Here is a 25,315-nt window from a genome sequence, read left to right on the forward strand (position 1 = left end):
AAAGATATGTAGCTATAGGAGGGGATGGGACACTCGTTGTAAAAAATAACACATTGATATTCTCTAAAGATTCTTACTTTATTGCATACATACAAAACACACCTTTTCTTCAGATCTTTTATCTATCTTTCTCCCGCGATCCAAGGACAATCTGAATATCCAATGGCTTATCAATCATTTATCTTTGTCAGAAAGAATATCGAAGAATCTCACTCATTTTCGGGTGACTCACATGCATTTATTTATATAAATGTCATTCATTGCTATTTACTATTATTTAATGTTGTATCCTTTAATTTTGGATCATTAAATATAGCACTAATGTCGCCCTTTTATTGCTACTCAAATAATATCCGTAATATCTCGTTACGAAGTCGATTAATCTATCTTTCGGATATTAATATTGGCTAAGATTAACTCTATTTTATTAGAAAATATAATTGATTAAACCTAGATCTAAATTTTGGGTCAAACAATTACCATAACACAACCTATTTGGAAAATCATGTTTTTTAACCCGTTCATTTGTTGATTCAACTTATTTAAATGCGTATTTGCTAATTTGTCACCTCTTATTTCAGATCTCTAAGGTTTTCTAATGAAATGGAAACATGTTATGGGGTTGATAGGAATTCACATTATGTGGTTATGCACTAATATTAGAAGCTTCTAGTTGCCTTTAATAGAATAATTTTAAATAACCAGAAAACGAACGAAAGCTCCTCCTTCGTGTTCTTTCTTTTCGTATGAGCCTAGCAAAACCAGAATGCAATTTGTCTACAAATATATACTACTCCACTTAATAAGATCAACTCGTTCAAATATTTTAAAATTCAGAAAGTTGCATAATTTCCTGCACGTCTTAAATTAAATTGGTTCTTGTACCTAATTGATACCACCACGTATATATCAAGTTGCACATATTCAGGGGCAATGTTAGCAAAGGGATGGGACGAACTCAGTAGATTCTGCTTAAATTTTTTATTTGTATATAGAATTCATTAAATATGTATAAATATTTAATTGCAAATTCAGTAATTAAAACACGCTTCCGATGGCAAATTCAGAACTCATAAACTTTAAATTGAATAAACTTCAGAGAAGTCATCTTTGAATCGTGATAGTATAAAGGCAGAATAACCTAATAGACATATGTACTTGTTCGTGTTTGTCATCTCGGCCCTTATATTCAATGAAGTTTCATTCAGACACTTGAACTCAGTCAAAACATGTATTTTAAACCCCTCCGACATTGTGTGTTGCTCATTCACCTGACGTGAAAAAAAATTCATGTCCACATCAGATAAATTTATGCCACGTCTATATTTATTTAAATATTACTTTTCAAAAATATTTCAAATTTATCCCCATCTTCCCATGCCGTCGGCGATCCTTATCACTAGAAACAACCAGAAAATCTCAGGGTCGCCTCCACATTTTTGCGCTCTTTCCTTCTCCCTAAGCACAATCTTAAAAAAATCTATCTCGCTTCATCTCCTTACTCTCACTATTTCAAAATGTTGAAATTTTGCAGGCTTCAACAAAGTAACTCTCAAGAACAAAGACACAAAAAATGGCAACAACCAATGAGCAAACTCCTTTGGAAAACCCATGACTACCATGGACTGATGGTCATAGTTGTAGAAAAAAACACTAGAAAAATTACTTCACATTTTTATGGCTTCTTGATCTTTAGAAAAACCACATTTTGGTTCCGGACTCGTTCCGAGTCCGGAACCGAAATGTGATTCTTTTGGACTCAAAATACTTATTAGGTGGAAAAAAAGTTACCATTCTATATAAAATGCGGTTGGCGTTTTACCTTAATGGCCGTTTGGAACGTTAAGGTAAAATGCGGTTTATTACTGCATTTTATATAAAATGCGGTAATGAACCGCGTTTTACATATTTTGTGGGCCCACCAATAACTCTTCTGCGCTTAACTGACATAACAATAATTCAAATATGTAAAACGTCCTTTTAAACTGCGTTTTACTTCCAAAAAGTTTGACCCCCTCCCCCCTCCCCGGATTGGGCATTGCCTTATTTAAAGGCGTTAAGGGTTTTGAGAAAAATCATTCAGAAATACTTCAACTTCATGATAAATTTTTCTTGTTGTTAAATTCTCAAGCTTTTTTCATAATGTCTGAAGAGCGAAAAGTAAGGGTTTTATTATATTGGGGGAGGAGGGGGTGAGGTTATTGTGGCGAATAATTCAGTGAGCTATAGTTTATCTCCACAGAGTCATGTTAAGTTGCCACTTACAATGGAGTACGATAGACCGGTATCGTTGTTATGCAATAAAATGAGGTTGATTAAACGTTCGATGAATCTTAAAATAACCGAAAGATATCCGTATTCTGTGACTCCGCAAGGGGTTGCTTGTTACGCTGAGTTTAACATCGAGGATGATGAAACTCTGAGAGATTTTTTGGGGACTCAGGATGAATACCGAGAAATTATTTTGATAAAAATATTGGAAATGTACATAAAACATGAAGAAGTTTGCAATAATGATGTTGCGCAAATCAGTGATAACCCTTAATCATTGGGTGGTTATTCTGGAGCAATTTTAGCCCAACAGGTTCCGGTTGAAAGAGTTTGGCTGGATCTAAACTTATCTCCACGGGCGAACAAGGAGCGAGGAAATAATTTCTCTCTTACTTTACATAATCCACAAGACGACCGATAAACTTCAATTTTCCTTTGTGTAACAATGTTTATTTTTGTTGTATTGAATTTGTATTAACACTCATATATTCCACAGGGGGTACCGTCCAGATATGAATTTTACAAGTTATGACCCCACGCCAAGTTGGAATATGTGTAGTTTTGGTGTATTGGATCACGTTGGTCCATCCGGAAGTCATCATCAACAGGATAATGTCTATCATGGAATGTCAACGCATTACGACTTGTAAGTGAAGTGATATAGCTATATGTAAAGTATTTATCAATTTGAGTAGCTTATTATTTTGTTGTTTTTGCAGTAAAAACGAGCAACTTGATGGTCCTGACCTCACTCAGTTGCCCGTAGATGCTGTATTTACTCGGGATTTGGCAGATGCGTAGATTCAAGAAGATAATAGTGATTATGAAAACAATGACGATGAGTCTATAGATGACATACCCTTCCATGATGAGGGTGATGAGGAGGAGGAAGTGAATGTCGAACCTGAGCTGACGAGGGAGCATACTCCACCTCCCGTTAGACCAAGAGTGTACGAGTCCCATATGCCGTTTCATTCAAGGCATATTCCCTACCTTGATAATTTGCCAAGTATGTTGGATGTGGATGCCCTCACAAGGGATCTTGACGAAATTCGGTCAGCAATGTGGGATGAGTCTAGACCAACGGTGCTGGCAAAGGGCATATTTTTTCCCGATAAAGCTCGCCTAACCAGGGCTTGTAAAATGTACAGTGTAAGAGAGTGTCGTGAGATGATAGTATGGGAGTAAAGTTTGGAGGTATACAAGGTTATTTGTTGTAGATTGTTTACGGGTTGTCACTGGATGTTGCGTGCGACTAAGAAGGAAACAGGGTTGTGGAAAGTAGGTAAATATATTGGCACCCATGTTTGTGAAATGGACACATTCAATGGGAATCACTTCAACTTGGATGTTGACTTGATTTCTCTTCAACTGATTCCACACATTGAAGTGTCCATTAGGTACAAGATCAAAGAGTGTATTACATCCATCCAACAGGAATATGGGTATACTATTACCAAAAAAAGGCATATCTTGGGCGCAAACGTGCATTTAAAATTGTTTATGGTGACTGGGATAAGTCATTTGCATCTCTACCCAGGTACAAGGCCGCACTGAAACACTTCAACCCCGGGACTGTGGTGGAATGGAAGCTTGAGCGAAGTGCAGGAATCCCGGAATATTTATTCAAATATGTGTTCTGGGCATTTAAACCAGCAATTGATAGTTTTATGCATTGCCATCCGGTAATTTCCATAGATGGTACTCATGTCTATGGAAAGTATGATATTAAGCTATTGATCACCATTGCAGTAGGTGCCAATGGACAAATATTTTCACTAGCTTTTTCCATTTGTGCCAATGAAATCCAAGAGACATGGACGCTATTTTTGAACCACTTGAAGCAACATGTTGTCAAACAATGTTTAGGTATTTGTCTACTATCTGATTGGCATGATAGTATATTAAGTTATGTGGTGCATTTACCTTAATGGCAGGAACCCTACGCATACCATAGTTACTGTGTGAGGCACCTAAAGACCAATTTCCAGAAGAAATATCCTAACAAAGACTTGCATGATTTAATATGGATGGCTGCAACCGATCACCAGTAGTGCAAATTCAGGAGGCGCATGGAATCGATCCGGCAATTAGACGAAAGAGCCTATAATTGGTTGATGCAACATGAGCTTCACAAGTGGACATTGAATGCTGATGGTGGCAGACGATGGGGAACCCTGACTACAAATGTGTCGGAGTCTTTCAACAGGTTATTGAAGTCTGCACGTGGATTGCCTGTCACTGCCATGGTCCAGATGACATTCAAACAGATGGTGGAGAGGTTTGTTGAAAGGCATAGAGGTGCATCAGAATTGATGGGGAGGGGTGTTGAATTTATACCAATATCGATGAAAAGATTTGAAAAAATCAGGAGGCTAGCACATTGGCATTCATATTTACAGTATGATCACGACTGGGTGTTTTTGAAGTTCGCACCGCTATCCATCAACACCGGGGGAATAATATACACACCATAAATGAAGCCAGCAGGTTGTGTTCATGTGGGAAATGGACCATCTACCATATGTCGTGCTCACATGCCATGAAGTTCTTTCAACAAACAGGTTTAGGAGCAACCAACTATGTTGATAGGAAATACAGTGTTGCTGCATACTTAAACACATATAGTGGCCAGTTGCAGCCAGTAGGTGCTGAGCATTATTGGCCACTAGAACTATTTAAAATGTTGTTTAACAAGGACTATTTTCGCAAGCTACAAGTGCAAAAGAGAACGCGTATACGGAACCAAATAGATGTTGGTGATATCGTTTATGCGCGTAAATGTGGCATATGCTCGCAAAAAGGACATGACCATTGTAAATGTCCTTCAGCTGGTTTGGGTGGCGGTGGTAATCTAGCTCCTAGTGCAAGTTCATCTACTGTGCCCAACTATCAAGGATACACGTAGTGTTTTTTTTTGTAATATTGTTTGTAATAAGTGTATGTACTTGTTTATATTACAAGATGTATCAAATAAAATTATGTTTCCACAGTCTTGTTACATCTTATTGATATTTAACATTTTTCAGTTGAGTAAATTAATGAATTTCTCCCTCCCATTCATGTAATCAAAAATAGTATTGGATTAAAAAACGGAAATTTTTTACGTTCACTTTCGAGTTTCACTCTAAAATTATTATAAAACTACATTGTCATAGAAGGAAGATGTTTGATAAATAACTGAATATATATAGCACAGTTAAATACTACATTTTTTGTGTTGTCTTGTCAGTCTGAAAAGCTGCCCGATTGTGAAAAAGTTATTTTGTATCAGAAAGAATCTTTAACACACCAAACATAGCGCGGTTAAATACTATGTTTTGTGTGTGGTCTTGTCGGTCTAAAAAGCTGTCCGACTGTGAAAAAGCCATTTTGTATCAGAAAGAATCTTTAACACGCCAGCATAGCGTGGTTAAATACTACATTTTAAGAAAAAATCAATATGTATAGCGCGGTTAAATACTACGTTTTGTGTATTGTCTTGTCGGTCTGGAAAGCTGTCAGACTATGAAAAAGTTGTTTTGTATCAGAAAGAATCTTTAACACGCCAAACATAGCGCGGTTAAATACTACGTTTTGTGTGAGTATATATAGCGCGGTTAAATATTACGTTTTGTGTGTTGCCTTGCCTATAAATAACGGGCGCATTCTAGTTGTTTTCTGTGCTTAACCATAACAAATAGCAAAACTTTCCATAAAAGCAGGGTTTTTTTAGCTTTAACAAATGTCTGACCGCATGTATGTGCCAATGTGGCAAACGATGTATGATAGCGGACTATTGGGATGACAGTCAAGTTGGGTGCACATACTGGATGTGTGTGAACAAGTTTGGAGGCAACAACGGAAATTTTTGCAGCTTTGAGGTATGGCTTGATGAACCTTGTGAGCAGGAAAGCTACAAAAAATCTTTGCAGTATCTTCATGATTTGACCAAAAATAGTGGGAATATGAACGAGAATATAAACGAGAAATTGCAGAGTTGAAGGAAAAAATCAAAGAGGTGGAAGAAGAAAAAAATAAGCTAGAAGAGAAATTTAAGTAGTTGGAGCAGAGAATACTAGGTGGTGGTGACTAAACAATGACATGTATGTGTTGAGTGTAGTACTTTATCTTTATATTTCCCGTATCATGTGTTTTTATTAGTTGTGTTGCATTTAAATTATGTTAAGTTTCTATGTTTGTGTTTGTATTGTAGTGTCAAAATAAAGAAGAAGCGGAGAAATAAAAATATAATGCGCATATTATGTAAGCATAAAAAATTGTTGTTATTACTTACATAAAATAATATTTACATAGCGTACATAAAATACAAAAAAAAAGAAAATCAATGTGTCCCACAGCTTGTGTGCTTCAATGCAGCCGCTGGCCTGAGGCGTATCCCATCCCGCCCAGATACGCTATCAGGATCATCCTTATTACGTCGCCTCTTTATATGAGGATGCGTTGCAGTATGATCGTCGGTAGCTCAATATAAGAAAATATATATTAGTAATGTATGTGTTAAGTTAAAAAAATTTCTTACCATGATTTCGTCGGGCTCCTGAATATAAGCATCCGTCGCATCCTGCTCAGCATCGCACAAAGTTGCCTCCGTGACGGGCTGGGATGAAGCCTTAATAACAAAATTATAAAGTTATTTATTGCGAATCAATGAGATAAAAACATATTTAAATTTAATAGTAATACAAACATATATGCGCCTGTGAAAGATCCACACCACCCGTCGACGATGAGCCATAACTCAGTCGGCGCCCACCATCCACATCTCGGGTCGGCCGATCCGCAGCAGCGGTCGATAGGCTTGAAAACATCTGCTCTCAATCATGTCCGGTAATGCTCGTGCCCTTGATCAACAATGAACCTAACGGGATCATCTGCGATGCGGCTGGATTGAACTCCAGCTGAAGGTTGTACGACGGCATGCTGCTGGGATACTAGTATGGATGATGGAGGTCATCCGACAGATCATCTCCAACATCCTCATCAAGGCACCTCAACGCCCCCTTGCTGGGGACCACCTCCTCGATGGCCTCCACGACCCCGTGGGATAGCCCTGCCTCGTGGGACAACCCTGCCTCGTCGTCCCCTCGCTCGTGGGACAGGCATACCTTGATGGTAGTGCTCTGGCGCCACAAAAGCAGGGACATACTCTAAGCGCTCGTCCTCTCTAGCTCGATGTAGTGTCCGGGCAGCCAGCTCTGTAATCTGCCGGCCATACTCCTGCAAAGCGATCGCAGGATCGCCGGCATGTTGTTGCATCTGCAGTCCCAACTGGTGGACTAAATGTAGACCAATAGCCTGCACAACATGTAAAATATAAATTACAGAACTCTATATCACAGTTATAAGTAAGAATACCAAATAACATACCAGTGCCTCGTGCCTCCCGGCGTATGGAACGTGCCGACTGCCAGCTCGATGAATGGGGTTCCCGACGAAAAGTCGGGTAACGCCACGGTACCAAGGCATATAATCATGCTCAGTATCCTGTGACTTGGTGAAGGGGGGCGGAATCAGGTGAAATCGCTGGTCCCAAGTAAATATCTGATCTTGTATCCATGCCAAATATTGGTCGTCCACCCTGGTACAATCATCCCGCTTGTAATGTGTGGTCTCCCAGGTGGTCGATGTTGGTACGATATGCGGCTTGCCAAACTGGCAAAGTACTCGCTCGGTGACATGATGCTCCACAATATCAAGGCAGAACAACGGGACAGAAGAGCCCCACATAAGTCGGTCGGCCAAGCAATAATCGGGCAAGGCAACTATCAATGCGTCACTGTATGGCGTCCAGATGAACTATGAAGTAACAACAGAAAATGTCAGTATACGCAACTTGTGTTTGAAGCAATGACAAGTAAACTTAGATATACATTTACCTATGCGCCGTCCAGCAAATCCAGTATATCCCTACACAATGAGAGATTATGCCGAGCCTCGTACTCGCGCGTATGTACTTGTTGGAGTACCCACCTCCTAGCTAGAGGGAGAAACTCCGGTGGTACATTTGGATCTAATGGTGGTAGAGGTGGCTGCAACTGCAGAAATCGCTCCCAGACCCAAACCTAACATAAAAAGTTAAAGTAAAATTTAAGATATATTTTTACTAGGTATGTTAAAATGAATAGAGTATTTGAATATGTTGTCACCTGTAGTAGCGGCCAAAATCCAGCAACCTCACGTTGGGTTCCCATGATCGCCCGACACATATGCCAGTACAAGTAGGCGAGAACAGCAGAGCCCAGCTGTACTGGGGTAAATCATCTACCCGCTCAAGATGATGAATAAATCTCAAACTGACTAGGTTCCCCGAAGTGTTCGGGAATAAGACCCCTCCAAACAACAAGAGTAGCAGCAACCTCGTATACCGGTCAACATGATAATCCGGTGTATCGCCATCGATCTGAGGATGCAATGCCTCCAACCACAGTCGAATAGTCATCAACAGAAAATGACTGGTCCCATACAGTACATTCTCATCCTCTGGCCAGAAAGCAGTGAGCCGCTGCAGCATGTCCAGGTACTGCACAAGTGTCATCTTTCTCATGCCAGGCGGTAGAGCAATGGGCAGCCCGTATAAAACCTCCATGTCCTGCAGTGTGACGGTGGCCTCGCCAATGGACAGGTGTAATGTGTGCGTTTGCGCTCGCCACCGCTCTATTAGGGCCATGGCTAAAGACCAATCGAGTTGCAGCCTCCCTATCTCAATCATCTTGTAGAAACCCGTGTCCTGCAGGCACACGACTACACGGTCATGGAGAATTCTAGCATGCAGAAAGTCACACATGTCGTCCACTATCCTGGCGCAGAGAGCATAGGTCAGTAACTCACTCTCCCATATGTGGGCGAACCTATGATCGCCTTGTAACGAGAGCAGCTCATCGTTGGAAGGTTCGGGATGAATAGGCGGCACATTCATGCCGTCTACTTAAATTAAACAACATTAATTACATGTTAGTTTTATAATTTTATATGTTTGTTTGTAAATTAAATAATTAAATTTTCATAATTAAATATTCACATATGGGTTCCAGGCTCGATATTTGGAGCCTAGTAGTAGGGATGAGCATTCGGTATTTCGATTCAGTATTTAAGAATTTTGATTCGGTATTCAGTTTATCAATTGTGTATACCAAATACCGTACCAAAGTATTTTGGTACGGTTCGGTACGGTTTCGATTTAATATTCACTAAATAAGCAACATTAACGAGTGACAATTCTCATATGTTCAATGCCCTGTTGTCTAACTGTTCATCCAAGAAATACATATACAATGAAATTGAAGAAGAAAATAATGAAATTGAACTAACAGAATAACGAAATGTTGCTGACAACGAAATGTTGTTGTCTGCTGTCTAGCAGAACAGCGAAATGCCTTAAGCCCTTAATGGCTTACTCCACCATACAAAAAAATGTGACAGTAGCATTGTAAAAAGGTTTAAAAAAAGAGTCAATCTTTAGCAGTTCTAGGAAAAATTATGGAAGAAACTAGAAACATACCTTTGAATTTTGATTCTTTAAAGTCACTTGCAACAACATCGATCTCTTTCTGAATTTGTGAAACTATCGCAACAGCAGCCGATCTCTTTCTGTATTTGGTCTTCGTTTGCCCGGAATTTGTGAAACTATCGGAATGCTAATGCTAAACCCTAAATCGGAATGACTTTATGAGGAGTGGGGAGTGAGTACTGAGTGAGTGAGTTCGTCTGTTCGTTACTGCTAGTGCCTAATGCAGTAATGTTAATGCCTACTTTAGTTTAGACCCTAATTGAGTAGAGAGTGGGCTTGGGGCTTGGGGCTTGGGCAGTTGGGCTGGGGTGCTGGAGTGGGCAGTAGGCTAGGAAATATATTAAAAGATTTTGGGCTAGGGCGCTGGCAGAGGTCCAACTTAAAAAAAAGTCTTTAGAAATTCGGTAATTTGGTATACTGAAATTTCAAGATCTTAATACCGAAGACCGTACCGAAATTCCAAAAATATAATACCGAATTAGACCAAAATACCGAAAAAACCTAAATTGAAATACTGAATTAATTCGGTCCAGTTCGGAATTCGATTTTTTGGATTTTATGGCCACCCCTACCCAGTAGCCCCAATTTATCCTGATTTCTTCTATGTGTTAGTTTTATTATTTTACATGTTAGTTTGTAAATTAAATAAATATTTTTTGTAAATAAATATTCACATATGGGTTCCAGGCTCCATATTTGGAGCCCAGCAACACCAATTTATCCTGAATTCTTCTATGTGTTAGTTATATTATAATTATATATGTTAGTTTGCAAATTAAATAATTAATTTTTATAATTAAATATTCACAAATGGGTCCCAAACTCGATATATGGAGCCTAGTAGCACCAATTTATCCTGAATTCTTCTATTTGTTAGTTTTATTTTTTTACATGTTAGTTTTATATGTTTGTTTGTAAATTAAATAATTCATATATTGGTTTCAGGCTCGATATTTGCGGCCGAGTAGCACCAAATATATGTTGACTACAATTGGACAGAGTTTGTGTTTGATCTATCAGTTATTTTGACGTATTTTTGAGTATAAGAGATACTTAAACTACAGGGAAACTACGCTAAAAGACACTACATTTTACTACGCTAAAAGGTACTACATTATACTACGCTAAAGGGTACTACATTTTACTACGCTAAAAGGCATTATATTTTACTACCCTAAAAGGCACTATATTACTAGTCTTTAAGCCAATAAATAATTTAAACCAAATAAAACACAACAAATATATTGTAATCACAAAAATACATATAAAACAGTAATAGCAATTTATTAATATTTTTATTAACAAATAATAATGATTTCACAATTTCTACATATCTTTTTACAACGTTAATATCTTAGTCCGAATAAAAATAACATACCAATTTAATCGCAAAAAAAAAAATACAAAACAACATACAACACATTCAAAACAACTAATATGCATTATTTATACAAGTTTGGATATAAACTAAATCGGGATACCTCGTTTTATATTTTTCGAAAAGTTGAAGATTTGAAAATTTGACTCTGAAACAAGCAATCCATAACAATAAAATGTTTGGCTAGGATATGGGACCAACTTGAATTAGTTTTTGTGGGACGGGTGGGGTCCACTTGAATTTTTTATCGAGTTAATGGGGGGGACCGCTGTTCGTTTTTTTAAAAATGGAGGAGAATAGGTTCTGTCCAGAAACGTGGGGTAAAGGGAAGGGAACGATACTTATATAGGTAAAATGCGGTTTAATACAACATTTTATATAAAACGCAGTATTGAAACGCGCTATATATAAAAGTCGCATCGGCTTTCAGGTAAAGCGCGGTATCAAACAGAGGCGGATCCAGGATTTGATGACTACGGGTGCCATTATTTTTAATACAAACCTACCACTAGCGAAGGAGATTGAATTAGGGTATACATTCTGCCGGTTCAACCCATTTTGAATTAATTCTGTTCGATTCTATCCGATCCATTATGAAATATTTCAATCAGTTTACTAGATTTTTAGTGCTTAAATAAATATGTGATCACCAAAACAACTGTCCAATTCGATCTAATTCTCTAAATGCAAATTCTATTTATTATGATTAAAAAACATAAATAAAATTTAAGTTAGCAAATACATTTAATCAACCTACATATAGCTGGATAGTATTACGTTTATTGATGCCATCACTGTAAAAAAAATCAAGAAAATATAACATTAGATGATTAAAAAATAATTAAAATCACATTCAAATAAAATATGAAGATCTAGAATGAGAAAAAGGAAACAACTATATAATTCTAAATAAATAAGAATAATGAGGTTGTACAAAGTGAGTGAAAATACAAAAATGAAGAAAATAAAAGGAATTAAAAAGAGGAGCAACTACAAAAATGAAGAAAATAGAAAAAATTAAAAAAGATGAGCAAAAATAGAAGGAATTAAAAAGAGGAGCAACTACAAAAGTGAAGAAAATAGAAAAAATTAAAAAAGATGAGCAACTGGGACCACAGGAGAAATAAGCACCAGCTTGGAACCAGGTGAGATTCAAACTTGGGCTTTTCGAGTGGATATTTGGCAACTCAACCATGACACCCACAGTCATTTTGTTACCTTTGGGTGCCACTCAGAACCTATATCATATTTTCCTGTAAAATACCAATACATATATAGAATTTTACCCGAGTGTCCGGGTGTCGTACCACCCTAAGGTCTCTGCATAGATCCGCCCCCGGTATCAAAACGCGTTTTATATAAAACGCGGTAACAAACCGCGCTTTACCTTAACGTCCCAAACGGCCGTTAAAGTATAGAATGGTAACTTTTTCTTTTTTTACACCTAAAAAAATATTTTGAGTCCAAAAGAACCACGTCTCGGTTCCGGACTCTTTTAGTTCCTATATCTATTTTAGTAATAGTACGTGCATTGATTGCTTTGAAACATTTCTTTACTCTTTCTGCAGTTAGGTCGAGCATTTTTGGACAAGATACAGAAGTCGAGCAATTATTATACCCAGTAGTACAAGATATAAAAGTCAAGCAATTATGACCAGTTATTGACTAACAATACAAGAATATGTGCATATAAATTACTATATCTTTTGAAAATCTATATATTATATATTACTAATACAATATCCTTACAAAATATCATTCATCTTTTTTACCATTTAAGATAACTTTTACACTATACAAAATAATTATTAAATTATTTATATACTATATTAAAAGCACGAAACCTCTTAAAAAAATATCGTTCACATTTTTTTACCCTTGGTAAGTGTATTTTACTTTGGATAAAATTGTAATTATAAACTCTAAAAAAAATTCCTATGGAATAAAACTAAAAATAGCCGTTTATTTCTGTTTTAGTTGCATACTGCCTTTTATTTATTTAGGATTAGGATTCACTTTAAGTTTAGAATTCTTTTACCAATAAATATTTACTTACGTCTCTTCTTTGTTTAGGTTTAGGATTTACTTTAGATTTAGGATCCTTCAAAATTTCCTTATGCTACAGATCTTTTTCGTTTTAATTATTGTATGTAGTTTTATTTTCGTTTTAATTGTTGTAGGTATCTTACAATTGATCATTGGAAGAAGCTCTTAAAATTTTATGGGTTTGGATACGGCAGTAACGTCTCTAGAGGCAAGATTTATTTATATTTGTGATAAACCTTTTAATATTTAGTGTGTTTTTTAAGTTAAGTAATAATAACGGCTCATATATTCTTGACATACTATTACAAATTGAAAAGTTGTTAGTTTTGTATTTTATTTTTACAATTTTTCATATATGATTATTAATTTAATGACTTATTTACAGATTTTGTACAAGTTATTTAGACTTTGGATCATTGCATTCCGTAACAAATAAAATAATTAGGCATTCTAACTCATAATATAAATTCAAGATCTTATTACTTCAAGATTATTTTTCCTTATATTTTATAATTAAAATTGCTAATTGGTGTATCAGCTCAAGTTGCTCAGTATATCAAATTCGAAACACGTAACTTGAGTATAATCGGGTGGACCAACTAAATTTTAAAAGAAAAACATTACAAGATATAGGTGGTAGTATCATAAATAGAGAACGTAGAGGAGATAAAGTTGGCTAGATAAAGTAATACTTTCATCTTTTATTAGAGGTTTAATATGCAATGTCAAAATATGGTTGCTACTAGGTAGGTTTAATATTTTGATAACACAATCTTTCTATCAACCGACATATGATACCGATTTGGGATGGATCCAAAGTAAGTTGTGCAAAGAACAACTAGGAAGATATAAAGGATAAAAATTTCAAGAGACAAATATTTCAGTTGTTGTTAATCTATCATAGTAGTAATAATTATCATGAATTATATGTTCTTTATTCAAGTTCCATAACAAGGAACATAGTTTGTTAAATTGATTTGAATAGTATTTGTACTAAGTTGGCTGGACTTGATAACCAAAATGTCCTAGACGACATAACTATGGTCTGTAATATTCCTAAACAATGCATATTTTAATATACGTAATTTCTTTTTTCTGCTAAAAATAGAGCCATATAAAGATGAACGACCTTCTTTCGACACCATCCCCTATAATATTTTGATATAATGAAATAAGTACCGGAAGAAACTACAAAAATACAAGACTGGATTCAATTAAACCCCTAAATATAATTTATATTGAGAAAATTACATTCATTGTCAGTTGACCCAACATATCAATAAAATTAGGCCCATATTTTAGGTCCTTACCCGATTTAACCCAGATTGTACATATATTGTAAAATAGTTTTCATCGGTTAGCCCAAAGCACTTAAAAGTTTTTTTCTTTTTTTTTTTTTCATTCCCAATTCTCTCCCACCACGTCTCTTTTTTTTCTTTCTAACCCAAACAGATCCCATCATCCTCTCTTACCCTAGCCTTCATTATTCCTCCTCCCCTTACCCTCTACATAATTCTAGCTTAGGCTCCTCCTCCGTCGTCTAAACTCGTCAAGTCCGATGGTGGCAAGCAGAAGAAGAATTGAAGATTTTGAAAGAAAAATGAAAACCCACGCAGATATGAAATCTTTAGCTCTCCAACTTGATTTGCGCTGAGAAATAACCATTAATTTTGGAAGAATTTGAAGTTTGAAATTCGGATCAGGATTGTTAGGAGTTTGAAGTCTCAGATAAAAATGGATGTATCTTGTCTGGGTATTAAATTCGGAATCGTTCGCATAAAGTTGTAATACATGCTGCAACAACTCCAAGTTGGAACAAAAAATCATAACCATGTAGCAGTTTGTATCGACATTGTATAATAATGTATAATTATGTATATAAATGTATAAATACCTCTTATACAGTATTATACATGTTTATACAAGTTGCTATATTGTTTACAGTTAGTGTAGTGTTGGGCACAATGTATTTTCTACTGAAAATATTGTATAACTAGTGTTCATATACAGTTATATGGTATTGTATACTTATGTATAAATGTGTATATTTATGTATAATGCTATATAATTATATATTTTTTAGTTTATAAGATCTTTCTTCTGTTAAATATGTTTGTACTAGGGTTTGTTTGAAACTGGTTGATTTAGGTAACTTAGATGCCTTGCAAGGCACAGACGGTATCGTGTAATATGTTGAATGCTTAGTTATTAATATTATGTCTCTTTCTTTCAAAATAAAATAAAATCTAGATACAGTGTCATTACATAAGAGGCCTCCATGGAAGTTTGATATTTTCTTTTCTTCTTTTTCTTTATGTGAAATATGAAAAGTTTTTATATGTGCTGGAGGGATTCTACAATTGTTTTAATCAAGTTTTGATTTTTCTTTTATCTTGTTGAATTGCTTCAGTAATTGCACATAAAATTTTACTTTTAATTTAAATCTTGATTAACAATTTTGATATGTGAAAACCCAAATGATTTACCATTTAAAAGAGTAATAGAAGATTGGAATATTTCATTAAAAAATCATGTTTTGCCATAAGAAAAAGAGAAAATAGGAGAAAATATTTATTTTAATACATAATTTGCTGGTATTTAAGCTGGGGAAGAAAAAGAAACAAAGACATAGACAAAAATTTTGAGGGGGGAATGCAGGGGATGTGGGGGGGGGGGGGAGGGAGGGAAAAGTTGTAACCTTGAGAGAGTGAAAAAAATCTTGTTATACCATGTGAATGATATCATATTGCTAGAAAAAGAACTGATTGTTAATATTTATTGGGCAATCCGATGAAGATATTGTTTTAGGCTAAGCGGTTGAAATGTATTTTGCTCAATTGTACTTTTATGAAATTATCTCATTTATATTTACCTTTTTTTTAAAAGCTTGCAATTTTGTCTTAATTTTTATTGTTTTATAATACAGACACATATTTTGAATATTACTTACATATTTTAAAAAGTTTATTCTTATTGACACAAAATACATGCGTAATGCGCGTACCAAGAAATCAGTATTCTTAATATTTAAGAATATTAAACCATGTAAATTTTATGTATTAAGTATTTCTTTATTTAAATTAAATCTGATTATTTAATTATTTTGTATAAATTTCTTCCTTATTTAATTATGCAACATAAGCAATTTTGCACAAAAAAAAAAAAAAAGAAGAAGAAGAAGAAGAAGAAGTATTCTGAAACTAAATGGCGTGGCTCTCAATCTTGTCATGGTGAAGAACAGGATATCAATCAAATAGCAACAAATAAGACACTGTTTAATTGTAAACGAAATTTTCTTTTTGTAGATGCTTGAGACGCTTTTAACGTAGGTAAAAATTGCACGGGACGCCTATTTGATCGCCCCCATTTAACCTATATTTACTTTTTAATTTTTTTTAACCTGTATCTATTTTTTAAACAACTTTAGGCCTCTTTCTCATCCTCCTTCTCTTCCTTCGTTTTCTACTTCTCAAGATTTTCCGCTCAACTGCCGCTCACCTCCAAGCTTTCAGGCATTTTGTGAACAGAGTAAGAAACAGGCAGATTCTTTCATTGTTTTCTGCTCTAGCTGCATGTTAAACTGCTGATGCATCATTTTTGCACTTCGTCTCCTTTGTTTCTAGTGGATGCATTTTTTGCCTAGGCAATGAATTAGCACAAGATACTCGTAAATTTATATCACAGTACATATGTGTTTGTTTTCAATTACAAAATAATCGCGCCGAAGTTCAGCAAATATAAACAAAAACTTCAACTCATAAAATGTTGAAGTTCCGCAAATACAAAATAAACTCCAGCTCCTAGAATGCTGAAATTCAACAAATACTAAACAAACTTTCAATTTTATTGAACTGAAGTTTGCCATTGCACTATGAACTGAAGTTTGCGTGACTGTCTTTACTACTTCAGGCCCGTATGTCTGAAGTTATCCGAAAAGTGGGTACGCTTGCAATTGTTTTTACAAAGCGAATATAAGTTAAAATTAAGATGATCCAAAAACTGGGTATAGATGCAAATCCCCTAAAATAGTCTTGACTCTTGATCTATGACATTGAGATTTAAACTTCAACAATAAATAGGAATTTTTTATATCCTAAGTGCAGCACATTTAAACTTCTCTGTAATTCATAAATTATTTCCTATAATAACAATATCGTATTAATAAAATTTATTTTTTGAGGGCCATGAAGAACATTGAATTATTGTATGATATTTGAGTACAAATCAACATATTATTATTTTATATCTAAGCTACTAAAATAACTGCACAACTCAAAATTTGATAAAGCATTAGAGCACTTCTGTTTGGCATAATTTTTTCTTTATTAAGTTGGTTAAATAGGATTAATAGTAGTACGCTATTCTTTTCTAAAATTTTATAACTCAATCACATAATTTATTAATAATTGCTTGGTATTTAAAATTTTATAATTGATAATATAGAATACTAAGCACAATTCTTTCTATTTTCCACCAAGTATTCCATAGTCCTACTTTGGGAGTAATACCTGTTGGGCCAAACTTCTAAAATCAGTTTATTTTGAGAAGTGCTTTTTTCAGAAGTACTTTTCAAAAAAATGCTTTTGGTGAGAAACAGTTTGTATTTGGTTAATTAATTTGAAAATATTTTTGAGCATTAATTAGTGTTTGACCAAGTTTTTGTAAACTGGTTCTAAGTGTATTTTTCTCAAAAGTGTTTTTCAGAAAAGTGCTTTTGGAGAAAAACTATTTTTTTCTGCTTCTCCTCAAAAACACTTTTTTCTTCTAAAAGCTTGGCCAAATACCTCAATTTTTGGCCAAAAGCACCTTTACCTAAAAAAGAAAAATACTTTGGCCCAAAAAAAAGCTTGGACAAACAAGCTATTATTATATTTTTAGAGTTGGAACTAAAACCTCCTTTCTCGTCTGCTGTCTCGGAATTAGTTTTCTAAATATGTTATCTTGCTACTAGTTGTTATCAGTACCTCTTTCATATTATCTGTTGCTATCTTCGATTTAATTTTCTAATTATTGTCTTGCTATTACTTACTACCAAGACTTCTTTCACCTTCTTTACCCGATGGTCTATCGGAAAGAGTATATGTGACCTTGCAGGGTAGGAGTAAGGTTGATACATTCTATGCGGCCCAAATCCCACTTGTGTGACCACACTCATTTGTTGGTGTTGTGAACTAAAACCTCCAACTAATGATGGAGGTTGTAGTTTAGTAAAAAATGTCGGTTCTATTTATATGGCTTTTATATTTTGGCAAAAATATTTTAAAAAGGGCTGCTATAAATTCCACCATAGAATAGAATAGCATATAACCTAAGCGCTCTTACCCGGTCTTCCTCCGCCTCCGCTTCCTCTCTCACTCGCCGTCGGCCCATTTCATCTCTCCATTTACGTCTCCGGCAAGGAGAAATGTCATCATCAATTATAGGTCGCTGTCATTTCGTAGCAGATAGCATTGAAGCTACCGGAACAAAGAGGTATGTCGCTGGAGGCAAATTCGTCAATCCTATTAGAATTGATTTTTCGGAAGAAAGAATATCGTATTTAAGAAGACAATACGATACAATTGATAACAACCATCCAAACAAGCTGTTAATATAGCAAACTGATGGGATGATTCTTTTAGAGAGCAAAAATAGAATCTTTTTCATTTAATTTTTGTGCTTTATCGTCCTTTTGTGAAGTCAAGTTCATTTGATTCTGCCGATGAAAGTCAAGTGCATTTGATTCTGCCGATGATGGTCAAGTTCTTAGCTTACTACAGTCAGAAAATTGATTAGTTGAGGGGTAAAATACGTACTGCTAAATGATTATTGTTTCCGTTTGTGAGCAGGAGGACTACAAGATGGAGGTCCCCGAGAGCAGCAGTAATTCCAAGTTTTCATCTCCCAATGCGCAGTAATGAAGTTAAAAATAGGTAATGTGCAATTTTAGTTTCTTACGGACTTCTATAGAGTTGATTCGGGGTTATGTAATCTTGGCATAAAAGAAGTTTTTCCTTTTCCTTCTATTTCCTTCAGTAATCTTATTATTCCGAGTTGATTTGGTAAATGGCATCTAATTAGGTGTTGCTCGACTGGTTGAAGTGCACTCTAATTCAACCGGTCTGTGCATATTGGATTCATGCCACTTTTGGTGCTGCTTTTTTGTGTATGCTAGATAGCCTTAACGTTGCAACTAGATACTTAAGCTAGTGCTTGATTCTTTCTTTCTTTTGCTTCAATGGGCTTACAATTTCTTTTGGAAAACATAAATGTATCTGATTATTGACATATAAATGCAATTAACATATGATTATTGCCAGAGTTGTAAATGGCAAAAATGGTATGAAAAGCAACAGGCTGCAGGGGGTTTAAAAGCAAAGGACAGTTAATTCTATTTGAAGAAAGTGTTTAGGTGAGATGGTAGGAAAACAAATGTAATATATTCACAATTTATACCTTACAAAAGAAAAGTATGTTAACCATGATAGCAAGACACGGTTGACTTAATAGTATAGTTGACAGTAGCAAAACGTATTATTATGGAAGAAGGGATTAGGATAGAAGGCAGTAAGGCACTGGTGGTGGCTTGAGCATAGTTTTATTGTTGCTCTCAATGTGTGTGTGTGTGTGTGTGTGAGTGAGTGAGATTTGATGAATGGTTCTTGTGATTGGTATGTTATTCCTAGCCTTGTAGTGAGGTCACCTCTGGATTTCTTGTAATGGTTCTGTTATCTAGTACTGTTTTATGCTTAGGTATTGGCATATTGCTGTGTTTGAGAAAAATGGGTCACTCACTGTCTTCTTATTCTTATTACTACCTATTAGCAGCAATAGATGATACATGCATGGGAAATGGGTAAACTTGTAATGTTTGTTGAAATGATCAGCTATTAATTGAATATGAGCATCAAATACTTTGTAAGAGATACATGAAGACGCAATGTTCACATGAATTCAGTTAACCTTCTCTTATGCAGGACGTTCGCCGATGACATAAAAGCACTTCGATTGATCACTGCAATCAAAACCCCATATCTACCGGATGGCAGATTCGATCTTGAGGCTTATGACACGTTAGTAAATTTGCAAATCGAAAATGGCGCTGAGGGTGTGATAGTTGGTGGCACTACAGGTGAAGGTCAATTGATGAGCTGGGATGAACACATCATGCTCATTGGTCACACAGTCAATTGTTTTGGGGGGTCAATCAAAGTCATCGGGAACACTGGAAGCAACTCCACAAGGGAAGCAATACATGCAACTGAACAGGGATTTGCTGTAGGTATGCATGCAGCTCTTCATATTAATCCCTACTACGGCAAGACCTCCTTAGAGGGTTTGATTTCTCACTTTGAAAGCGTGCTCCCTATGGGCCCTACTATCATTTATAATGTGCCATCACGAACTGGTCAAGACATCCCCCCACGTGTAATTCAGACAATGGCAAAGAGTCCTAACCTTGCTGGTGTCAAAGAATGTGTTGGAAATGATAGGGTGGAGCAGTATACAAGTAATGGGATTGTCGTTTGGAGTGGCAATGATGACGAATGCCATGTTTCAAGGTGGGATTATGGTGCTACAGGAGTTATTTCTGTTACCAGCAACTTGGTTCCTGGTCTGATGCGAGAACTGATGTTTGGAGGGAAGAACCTTGCTTTGAACTCAAAGTTGATGCCTTTGGTGGAATGGCTGTTTCATGAGCCAAACCCCATTGCTCTAAATACAGCTTTAGCTCAACTTGGGGTTGTGAGGCCAGTCTTTCGCCTTCCATATGTTCCACTTACGAAGGCAAAGAGAGAGGAGTTCGTGAAAATTGTTAAGGATATTGGACGAGAGAACTTTATAGGGGAGAGAGATGTCCAAGTTTTGGATGACAATGATTTCATTTTGGTGGGTCGGTATTAGCTTTTCCCATGTAGTGTTGAGAAGTAGGTTTTTGTTGTTAGCTGCTTTGCTTGAAATTTCTTGACATGAAGGTATCTTTCTTTTTATGTTGTATTTCACCATGCATTGACAGCTTCAATACTTTTTTTTCAGCTTTCTCTTGGGAGGCGTGTATATTATAGCTACTAGCTTATGGACTATATCTTGTCTTCTGTTATCTGTATCCTTATGAATCTTCTCCTGCCTCAGGCGTGTTTAGGTGTATTGGTCATTTTTCTGTCCAAAATACTCTAGCTATTTCCCAAGCAGTGTTGCAGATCTTAGAAATCAAGGCTCAAATTCAAATTCTAGTGGAAGTAAAAAGTTATTAGATAATTTTTTTCCATCTGCCTAAACTTTATTAGTCGCAGAGAGATAATAAATATTTGGTGAAATACCATCATTTTCATTTTTATCTCCACTCACTCATATTATGGCCATACTTATTCCATTATCTATACCACCTTCAATTCACAAAAGTTCACGTCTCAACAATATTAACTTGTTTTCATCTCCACCAGTGCCAAAGCCGACATCTTATTTTTCGTTCCCTTACGCAACTCAAAAGCTTCATCATTTGTAGATTTTGAAAATTTCTAAAACTTTCAGCTGTCTTTTGCGGGACTTGTTCACAAAGGTTAAAGATGATTCAACAAAGCTACAAAGGTTGATTTAATAGTAGGTGGGAAAGTTTATGGGTGGTTTTTTTTGGTCAAAGTAGTATTAAATTTTATTGGGGTTTAAAGTTAATGATGGGTAGTAACTCTGATGTATTGGGCATTAAAGCATTTTGATGAATTCCAGCATGTCTTTGCATCTGGACTATGCCACATAGTCCAATATTTTTGTCACGACCAAAACCGATGGGCCGCGACGGGCACCCGGTACCTTACTCGGTACCTTACTCAACCGAGTACCAACGTAACATATCTTTCATATCATTCTATCATAGGTAAATGAACCGGAGTAAAGTATGAGGGAATATAAACTTATACATATAAAGTACGGGCCTATAAGACCAAAATAGCCACTCATGTACTGAACATGAGCCGACAAGTCCATACAATCTTTTACGTACATGACATCTGTCTACAAGCCTCTAAGAATACATAATTTTCATAAAGGTCGGAACAGAGTCCCGCCATACCAAACAATACATGTCTAAATCATACTAATCAATCAAGCAACTCCGAAGCAAATAGAGCGCACCAACATCTTCCGCTGAGCTGATAGCCTACTTGGAGGGCTCTCGACCTGTCTATCGGGACCTGCGGGCATGAGACGCAACGTCCCCAGGCAAAAGGGACGTCAGTACGAATAATGTACCGAGTATGTAAGACATATAAATAACTATATAACAGACATGGAGAACATATAGAATAAATGACTCCACCTGTAAGTCTGGATAACTTTGTAAATCATGATATAATTATAGTGTCGTGCATATGCGTATGAATGGCATGTCGTGCATAGGTACATGTTTCATAACATCATCAGCCTCTGAGGGCATCTCATCATATCATCTCGGCCACTGTGGGCAAAATCATCAACGTATACCAACTGATCAGGTGGTGGTGCGTATATAACGCCATAACCTTTCCCATATCCCATATACATATATACATACATATATACGCGTATATAACGTCATCTGGTCATGTGTCAATGTACATGAATGCAATGCATGAAAAGTACGTTAATAAAATCCTTCAGAATGTCATAAGACCATTTTGCCTTTCAGTAATATCATAAAGTAAACTCTTTTCAACTTTCATATTTTCCTGAGACCCATGAACAGATGATAAAATATTATGACACATGGAAATTCAAGAACATAGATATCTCTAATACTTATATGAATAGAATCATTTATGGAATCTGTGCATTTGCTCGTTTCGTTTATGTCGTATAGATCATGCCAAAAGAAAGAAGAGATAGCCTTAACATACATGGAGTAGGTAAAAATCCGTATAATATTCTTGAAAAAGATTGTACCGTACTCCTTTAGATCCGCAAAATTTTACGTTGCTATGATTCCTAAAATTCTTGTTGGAACCTTGCAAGATTTCTCATGGTTTAATGGAGTATTTAGAATCAAATCTTTATTTGAATTAGAAGATGGCAATGTTCTGGCAGCGTTATGGACTTTGTTTTTGAAAGTCATCTCTTAATAGTAATGTGACTACTACTACTATTTTGGATGGTATTACTAATATAAGTAGGAGGTGTCTTTTCACCTTGGTCCTTGATTGCCACATATTAAATGACTACGAAGTCATTGTGGCCAATTACCGCGTTTTTGGGAGGGTTGATTTTATTAGTTTTTATCCACTTATTAGTTAATTAGGTAATGTCATGTTACCCGGTAATTAATTAATTACTCGTATAATTAAGATTTATTTTCACTTACTTAAAATATTGCTCATTTTTTACATATCTTACTATCATGGTCATGTGGTACCTTGTATGGTATTAGTCCATAAATATCGGGAATTTTAGCTCGGGCCGTATTTTATTCAAAATGCCAAATTTCAACGAAATTCATTTTCTTTGACTTGCTTCTCCTCTCACCTTCACGAATTTACTCACCACTTATAATCCTATAATCTCCATATAATATCTTCCTTGGACTGATGTCAATTACCTTACGACAAATTCAACGTACAATACTACAGGGTGCAATATCGTCGTAACTTAATACTGCGAAGCTTAACATCACCGTAATGTAATACTGCAAAGCGTAACATCATCGTAATGTAATACTGCAAGACGTAACATCATCGTAATATAATACTGCAAGACATCGTAATATAATAATGCAGGACATAACATCATCGTAATATTTAAGGGGTGTAACAATTTTGCCCTTCAACTATGCATTAATGGTGGAGAGTAGTTTTACTCCGTAGTTTAGTGTTAGCCAACAAGGAGAGATCAAACTCCTTTTTGTAGCAAATCTAGATTTGCATAATTCAGGGGAAGTAAATGCCACGCAATGCTTTTTACATCACTTTTTCGAAGCTATCTATTTTTGTTAAAAAAAAAATAATACTAACTAACCACTTTTATAGCTTGTTTGGCCAAACTTATTTTTGATCAAAAGTTTTTTTTTTTTTTGCCAAAAGCACTTTTGGCTAAAAATTGAGGTGTTTGGCCAAGCTTCTGGAAGGAAAAAGTGCTTTTGAGGAGAAGCAGAAAAATAATGCTTCTATCTAAAAGCACTTTTGAGAAAAATACATTTAGAAACAATTTTTTAAAGCTTGGTCAAACACTAATTGTTGTTCATAAGTGCTTTTCAAACTAATTAACCAAACACAAACTGCTTCTCACCAAAAGTACTTTTAAGAAAAACAATTTTGAAGAAAAAGACTTCTCAAAATAAGTTGATTTTTGCAGCTTAGCCAAACGGACTATTAGTCAAGTTGTTTAGAATATACACAACAATTGCAAATAATTTAAAAATGCAGTTAAGTTATTGCAATTCAAACTTCAGGAAAATTGTGTAGAGTGGATGTAGAATGTGATGGTAACTACTTTTGGCTTCTTATTATGCGAACCATGACAACATAATTGATGACAAATTGCAGCGACATTTATTTGATTTGAGTATATAAAATCGCAAATTGTTTCTCTTGTCAAGAATTTTTTTTAGTGAAGATATTAACCTTTTTATGCTTTAGGGAGTCCAGGGATTTATTAATAAGAAAATTTCACTTTATACCCATTAATCCTAAACTGTTTACCCTTTAATGCTCAGTCCTAAATTATTTACTACTCCTATCCATGGACCCAAACTATTTACCCAGTTTTTTCCTTGCCAACCACCTTTCTTTCTTTTATCGTTCAGTTTATGCATTAGAAAACTGCTCTTTTCTTAAAATTTTATGACAAATTTTGTTTTCAAGAATTCAAAATTTATTGTACAGAAGCCGGTGACCATTAGATGAATGGAAACCAAGTAATCCGGTTCACAGCTGTGACCATTAGAAGAATCCACACTGATCTTGGCAAATTCTTTAGAGCTTCAAACATCTCTCCAAAAAAACAACAATTCTCCTTTTTTTTCTGATGAACCCAAGTACTCACTTTGATGAAATCTTTCTGTGGCAACCGTTTTTCATCCATAGTTGTGTAGATTCGTTAGTTATTGTTCTTTGATGTGTAGATTGTACCTTTGATGCTGGTTTTTGGAGATTTATTGTACAAAA

At 35.5% G+C, this 25,315-nt stretch overlaps 1 protein-coding gene across 1 annotated transcript; it reads left to right on the plus strand.

The window, feature by feature from the left end:
• The first annotated feature begins 18,466 nt into the window (after positions 1-18,466).
• On the plus strand, positions 18,467-21,314 carry LOC107786069 (4-hydroxy-tetrahydrodipicolinate synthase, chloroplastic-like). Its single transcript, XM_016607502.2, has 3 exons — positions 18,467-18,677; positions 19,034-19,117; positions 20,162-21,314. The coding sequence occupies exons 1-3, from the start codon at positions 18,610-18,612 to the stop codon at positions 21,087-21,089; spliced, it is 1,080 nt and encodes a 359-aa protein (XP_016462988.1). The 5' UTR covers positions 18,467-18,609; the 3' UTR covers positions 21,090-21,314.
• The last annotated feature ends 4,001 nt before the right edge of the window (positions 21,315-25,315 follow it).

The sequence above is a fragment of the Nicotiana tabacum genome, chromosome 11, assembly GCF_000715075.1.
Source record: "Nicotiana tabacum cultivar K326 chromosome 11, ASM71507v2, whole genome shotgun sequence".
Lineage (NCBI taxonomy): Eukaryota > Viridiplantae > Streptophyta > Magnoliopsida > Solanales > Solanaceae > Nicotiana > Nicotiana tabacum.